The 7,601-nt window shown below is 34.6% G+C and overlaps 1 protein-coding gene across 1 annotated transcript in view; it reads left to right on the forward strand.

Annotated features, from left to right (window-relative positions):
- LOC106468714 (hemicentin-1-like) overlaps window positions 1–7,601 on the forward strand; it is a 76,091-nt gene that overhangs the window by 32,420 nt on the left and 36,070 nt on the right. The window contains exons 8-9 of the mRNA XM_022397082.1: window positions 1,312–1,578; window positions 6,724–6,846. Of these exons, the coding sequence (XP_022252790.1) occupies window positions 1,312–1,578; window positions 6,724–6,846 (390 nt within the window). The remainder of the gene's footprint in view (window positions 1–1,311; window positions 1,579–6,723; window positions 6,847–7,601) is intronic.

Here is a 7,601-nt window from a genome sequence, read left to right on the forward strand (position 1 = left end):
AAAAAAAAAAAAAAAATAACAATCTGACTTCACACGATCTAGCAATAGGTCTGACTTCACAAATAACGTTAAACATTAAAGTATTTGCTAATTTTCTCTTCCCAGGGTTACTTTTTATATCTATAGAGAAGTATTGTTGGGTTTGTAGCTGACAGTGAGGGTCTCCAACTGGTGAAACAATGCGTTTTAATCATTATAAGTAACATAGTTTGAACATTGTATCTAATTAACTCTGATCTACTAATAGGTATGTATTTTTCATTTTGATCTTTGTAGATAACCTGCTTAGATCAGATGTTGATGTTAATTCATTGAAACAGAAACTCAGTATTCGCGGAACCGAAATAAATGGGCGCTCGACTCGTAATCTGTGGGTCGCGAGATCGAAACCTGGTGCCGCACATACTTTCCCTTTCACCCTATGATATTATCCCACTGTTCTTTGGTAAAAAGTAGTCCAAGAGTTGGCGGTGTGCGATGTTGGTCGTTTGCCTTTCCTGTTGTCGGTACTTGAAATTAGAGACGGCCACTGATAGCCTTAATAGATTTCCCACAAATAAACAATCAAAGTTTTCATGACGTGAAAACTCGATATAGCCAAAGTTAATAATATTAATATCGATAAAATAACCAAAACCTAAAACAGTGGAAAATATGAGCTCGAGACTAATGTTGCATGGTCGGTGAACCCACTGTTGATTGCTTAAAAACGGATGTTTAACAGTCCGTCAACTTCACTATATCTGCTCGATACATAAACTTTTCCTCTTTTTGTACCCCAGTGGCACAGCGGTATGTCTGCGGACTTACAACACAACAAACCGAGTTTCGATACCCATGGTGGTCAGAGTACAAACAGTCCATTGTGTAGCTTTGTGCATAACTTCAAACAAACAAACAATCCTTTTTTTTAGCTGGTGTAAGCTTTTACTTATTACATTCCTGGCCCAGCATGGCCAGGTGGTTAGGACACTCGACTCACAATCTGAGGGTCGCAGGTTCGAATCCCCGTCCCACCAAACATGCTCACCCTTTCAGCCGTGGGGGCGTTATAATGTGACGGTCAATCCCACTATTCGTTGGTAAAAGAGTAGCCCAAGAGTTGGCGGTGGGTGGTGATGACTAGCTGCCTTCCCTCTAGTCTTACACTGCTAATTTAAGGACGGCTAGCGCAGATAGCCCTCGTGTAGCTTTGCGCGAAATTCAAAACAAACAAACTATTACATTCCCTTGACATTTCGTTATCTCCACAGTAACGACTTATTATATTTGTGTAAAGACGAAACGATTATTTTATTACGTTTCTTTCAGATAAGCCAGACTGTAATATTTCACATTACAAAAGTGAAGATAATGAGGAGAAGCTAATGTGCACTGCTCAAGCTAATCCTGTATTCGTCAACTTCACGTGGATGAAGAACAACGAAACGCTGGAAGATTTTGTTGTAGTAGAGGGAACCAGAAGCTTATTAATGTTGGGGAATTCTGGTTCGGGACGTCACGGAAAATATTACTGTATTGTAAACAACACAATTGGAGAGTCAATTCCGTGCACTTTGGAACTTAAGGGAGCATTAGGTAAGTTAATTGACGTGTTTGTAAGAATGCATGTAAGGAGGGAACTGCTTGCCAAGAAGTGCTTCAAATGAAATGAATTAAAAAATCGTTTATCCTATTTTGACTGTGGTTGGTTTAGATAAGTTTATTTCATATTTATTGTTAACTGAAAGGTATGTTATTAAACATTTTGATATTATTAAAACAATACACAAAAGTCAACATTATTTATACATACCTCGACGCCCCCCACCCCCAGTGGCACAGCGGTATGCCTGCGGACTTACAATGCTAAAATTAAGGTTTCGATACCCGTGGTGGGCAGAGCACAGATAGGCCATTGTGTAGCTTTGTGCTTAACTACAAACAAACAAACATACCTCGACTAACAATAGTATTAATGTTATTGTATTTTTAATGATGTTTTATTATTAACGTCCCCTCACAATTTTTCAAGAAGAAGAGTGTATAATAGTATTTTACGCACACTATATCCGCCATATTCATTACTGAAGACGCGTTTTGCTCAATAATTGATTCTAATCACGTTTCTCCACCAAAGGCGTTCACGCCATAACAACGGTTGTCTATCCACCACTAAACCAACGTGTGATACTCGCAATAGCGTGAGAACGTGAATTAATAATACTAACAATACTACTGAACGATTACAACAATGTTTTATAGCGATTACGAAAACAGGTAAATATAATCAAAATTTACATATGTTTGTATTCATAAAAAACCAGCATTCGCTAGCTGACAACAATAACAAAAAAGAATTGTTGCACAAAATAAATGAGATGAAGAAAAGTCCTCAACAAAACTCACATGACATGACTGACTTAATGACGTAATGTGAAGAGAGATATATACATTGAGATACACTAGAACTTGTGATTTCATTATAACAATTATTTCAAATACACATACACGCATATACACAGTAGGAAAGACCGCGAGACGTGGAAAAATAATGAAATAATAATAAAGGCTTTTAAAATAATAAAACACGTGTCCATGATAAAAACTTCATATTTATTTCCAACGTTTAGGGCAAACGCCCTTAATCAGGCAGTTTAAACCGTGTTACATAGAAAAAGAGGCTTAGACAGAATATTAACTCTGATATTCTCACCCTTCAACGATTCTATAACACGACTGCCTGACAACTGTCCGCAATTTTTTTCCTTTGAATAGTATAAACCAATCTTTCACCTCTTTACGTTACCTGAGTTATTTTGTGTTATGATTTTCTTCATCAATAAATCAGTTTCGCCGTTTACGTATGTTTCTGTTCCCTCTCCTAACTTCTAGAATTCACTGTAAAAAGAGTATTGTTCTATAACGTCTAGGGATCATTGTAAAAAAATATTGTTCTATAACGTCGAGGAATCATTATAAAAAAGCATTGTTCTATAACGTCTAGGGATCATTGTAAAAAAATTATTGTTCTATAACGTCGAGGAATCATTATAAAAAAGTATTGTTCTATAACGTCTATAGATCATTTTAAAAAAATTATTGTTCTATAACGTCGAGGAATCATTATAAAAAAGTATTGTTCTATAACGTCTATAGATCATTTTAAAAAATTATTGTTCTATAACGTCTAGGAATCATTATAAAAAAGTATTGTTCTATAACGTCTATAGATCATTTTAAAAAGTATTGTTCTATAACTTCTAGGAATCTTTGTAAAAAAGTATTGTTCTATAACTTCTAGGGATCATTTTAAAAAGTATTGTTCTATAACTTCTAGGAATCTTTGTAAAAAAGTATTGTTCTATAACTTCTAGGGATCATTGTAAAAAAAGTATTGTTCTATAACGTCTGTAGATCATTTTAAAAAAGTATTGTTCTATAACTTCTAGGGATCACTGTAAAAAAAGTATTGTCCTATAAATTCTAGGGATCATTGTCAAAAAGTACTGTTATGATCCTTCAAGAATATTATTTAATATTGGTAAACAATTAAAAAAATACACGATAAAACCTTAGCTCTTTCGAACAACGGATTTGTGTTCTTCATGGGTGTCCCCGGGTAGCTCAGTGGTAAATTTATAACGTTAAAATTCAGGTTTCGATACTGGTGGCTAGAAGAGCACTGATAGCTTATTTTGTGGCTTTGCGTTTAGCAACAAACAAACCTTCACAGGTAAAGTAGTTTTAATTACCTTTTTTTCACTTTTAGGGGTCTCTCGTGCATTGTTTATGGTATGGATCGTTTCAACAGATCAATTAGACCAATTCGTGTGATATAGGCCTAAGGCCAAAAATGACTTCTTATTTTATTTTTCTTACAGCTAGATATTATATGATATTTTGTAGAATATTTTTCTGTTCCCTTACTGCCAAAAGCTGACGGTAATATTGGGTAACATTTACTGATAGATAGATTTGTAGGATGATAATTATCTATTTTGTTGCTTAACACAAGTCACAATTGAAGCCGCAATTACAAAAGCCGAAAAACATGTATATATAAATTAAGTGTTCTTGTAAAAGATCACCGAAAAAAACAACCTCTCTGACACTTTGCAGACATTCAGAGAGGCATTTTAATCAAACCGTACTGTTCAGACTTGTCGGTTTCGTTTCATTTCACGAACAACAACAAAACGTTCTCATCCCAGTTCAACCCGTAGATGAGATCATACAGAACTGAAACTAAACCTAATGGATGAGGGCAACTAGAAACTAAGAAAAATTATTCAGATATAATTATGACACTTTCGATCACGGTAACACTAAGAAATTTCTAAAACTAAATGTTTTAGTATTTCTTTCTTTCGTCTATAAAATTGCACAGATGAAGTTGTGGGTTGTGAAATCCCCACTTTTTAGATAGAAAGGACCTAACATTATCAGATTAGATAATATAATTATTGTTACGTCTCTGTTTGTTAATTAACTTTCCGTAACTTTGTTCCGACAAAACTTAAGAGACACAAGTGCTTTCTTGATAAAACTGGTTTATTCTTTCTGAATATAACTTTACCGATACACTCAACTTCAACAATCGCGCTAAAACAACGCTATAACGAACTTCAACAATACTCTGACTGCAGATCAATTACTCACTGTCTACACACACATTACCGCGTCACGTTGTCCCCCTCTTTTATATACCCGACTACCCTATATCTAGTAAATACTAGAGCATTCGCCAAAGTACAGGATAGTTCTAGAAACGTGGCGTCACAGTAGTCATGTGACTCGCTGACGCAACATTATGTTGCCACTTCTTCTTGGAATCGGACGACACTCAAATTCGGAATACTCCAGCTACTTATTTTAAATTATTTAAACATCTTTATGACCTGAGTGTATGAAAATTTTGCGTCGGAAAAGCGTGTTACACACTCTTCCCAAAAGCGATATATTTTTCGGTGGCATTAAACTACCTACGTAACGCCAAACAATGTCAAAATGTTGTTCTGATACATGCCGATCAACCTCCACTTTACATCTGCTGTGGTTGTCACGTGACTTGCTGATTTTCGTATTCCAAATAGTTTTAATATAACGTATTTAACCCTTTGTTGCTATATGAATAAGCCAATGATAAACGTAAAAGTCAAGCTTACACAGCTAAACTGATTCAAAACAACGAATCTTTCACAACACTATCGAAATAAAACCTAAAATAAGTTTTTACTTAAAAACAAAACCCTCGAACACGGAGAATCTTGATGTGAAAAGGAATCCTCCTGATAGTTTTTCCTTGTCCTGGGCTATTCTGATATTTCAAACCTACTACAAGACGCTACCTCTAGATAGTCCTGATGCCCCAAACTAATCCATATTCCCTTGTATTCGATGATTCTAACCTACTACAAGACGCTACTTCTAGATAGTCCTGATGCCCCAAACTAATCCATATTCCCTTGTATTCGATGATGCTAACCTACTACAAGACGCTACCTCTGAATAGTTCTGATGCCCCAAACTAATCCATATTCCCTTGATTTCCAATGAACTTAATATCCCCGTCTTGGAAATCCTATATCTCCGATCTGAAAGAATCATCGAATACAAGGGAATATGGATTAGTTTGGGGCATCGGGACTATTCAGAGGTAGCGTCTTGTAGTAGGTGAGAATCATGGAATAGAAGGCCGTTCACGTGGCTCAAACAACAGTATGTAACGTAATCAAGAAGGTCACGTGACAAACAAGGTGTAGGTTCACCAAGATAAAGCTTCTGATCATACTTCTCGTTCAACCGTCGCATACCTCAAGCTACTGGTGAGTTAAACGGGCATTCATGCTATGTCTTTCGAAGACATACCAATCAAGTCGCCTGACGCAGAGATATGGATTTATTTGCAATCGGACTGTTGAAACGGGAGCTGAATAACCGACGTACTCATAAACTAGATTTCTTATGGAAAGCATTCAGAGAGGCCCGTATGCTTTATACGTGGCAGTCTAACGATGGAGCTTTTTGCAAAAGACGTTAAGCAACAGGGTTATTGACAAGGGTTACTACTGTCAGATAGAGTATGACTGGACGTGGTGACACGGTCTCTAACAACGTAATGATTGTCACCAAATCGTTTAAAAATAATGTACTCAACCATTGTATTCCGCGTAGAAAACATAATTATACATAGTTTTCATACGCAAAACATGCTTCTCAGCTAAAATATGAGAAGAAGAAGAATAAAGCAATAAGCTACATGAATATAACAAGTAGTTGGTTGGGCTAGCCGTAATATGTCAAAAGTTCTTAAACAATTGACGCTTAATTTAAAAGTGTCTTTAAATTGGTAGATTAAACATGTTGTAACAAATTGGTAGATTAAACATGTTGTAACGACACCTTTAAATTGATGGATTAAATATGTTGTAACGACACCAAAGGTGTCGTTACAACATGTTTAATCTACCAATTTAAAGGTGTCGTTACAACATGTTTAATCTACCATTTTAAAGGTGTCGTTACAACATGTTTAATCTACCAATTTAAAGGTGTCGTTACAACATGTTTAACCTACCAATTTGAAGGTTTTTCATATTAATGCGTACAATTAACAAAACGCCAACAAGTCAATAGAAAATATTAACTACGTATTTTAAAATAAAGATTTATGCAAGGCTATCTTATAAAAAATAGCGCATATTTATTCAGTCTATTTAGCCGTATATTTTAACTCCTCAGGTACGGCAGGATGGCATGGAGATGAAAATATCATTATAATTGCTGCCGCTGTCGCTGCTGTTATTGTTCTATTAATCATCATTATCATCATTATCATCTTGTTGATGAAAAGAAAGACTCGCAGTAAGTGTTTATTGTATATAAATATATGTATGTAGTTGATAATGCTCTGTTGTATTCATGTGTAAAGTGACGTTATCATATTCTAGTTATCTCCATTTTTTTACAACTAAAAATTTTAATTAAATACTATTTTACAATAATGAAAAGTTTTAATTGAATGATGTGTAAATAATTGAAGAGTTTCGAAACATTATCCTTATCATGTTAATTCACTTAATCCAATATCAAACCGAATATTTCTGATATCAATTTGTTTTTCATGGCTGAGTATCAAAAACTGTAAAAATGTATTAGGAAATTTACTGACTTTACCTGATTGTAAATTACGAGTATTCTTGAACATGTTTATCGTGTGAATTTATATAAATATTAATGTGCATTTCATTGAAACCAGTGCCTTTGTTCTGGATTCACCAGAATAATGCTTTTACTGGCAATGCTCAAGTCTTCATGTCATATATCTTAGGGACGTAGACAACTACACATAAATATATTTTGATGTATCTTGGTTATTGGATTCAACTATAAATAATGTTTTATACAGTTTAAGTGATAAACATTAAGAATTATTTGTTATATTTGTTTAATTTCCCTCGTTATTTTGGTAGAAGGTATCGGATTACCTTTAATAAACCAAATGAACTTCAATAGTAATAGACCTGACTTGGTAATTTTGATAGAATATAATAGAATAGAATGATATTTTTGACAAAACACGAAAACAACGTTTCGGGCAACAGTATTTCATCAGGTTT

The sequence above is a fragment of the Limulus polyphemus genome, unplaced genomic scaffold, assembly GCF_000517525.1.
Source record: "Limulus polyphemus unplaced genomic scaffold, Limulus_polyphemus-2.1.2 Scaffold3130, whole genome shotgun sequence".
In the NCBI taxonomy this organism is placed as follows: domain Eukaryota; kingdom Metazoa; phylum Arthropoda; class Merostomata; order Xiphosura; family Limulidae; genus Limulus; species Limulus polyphemus.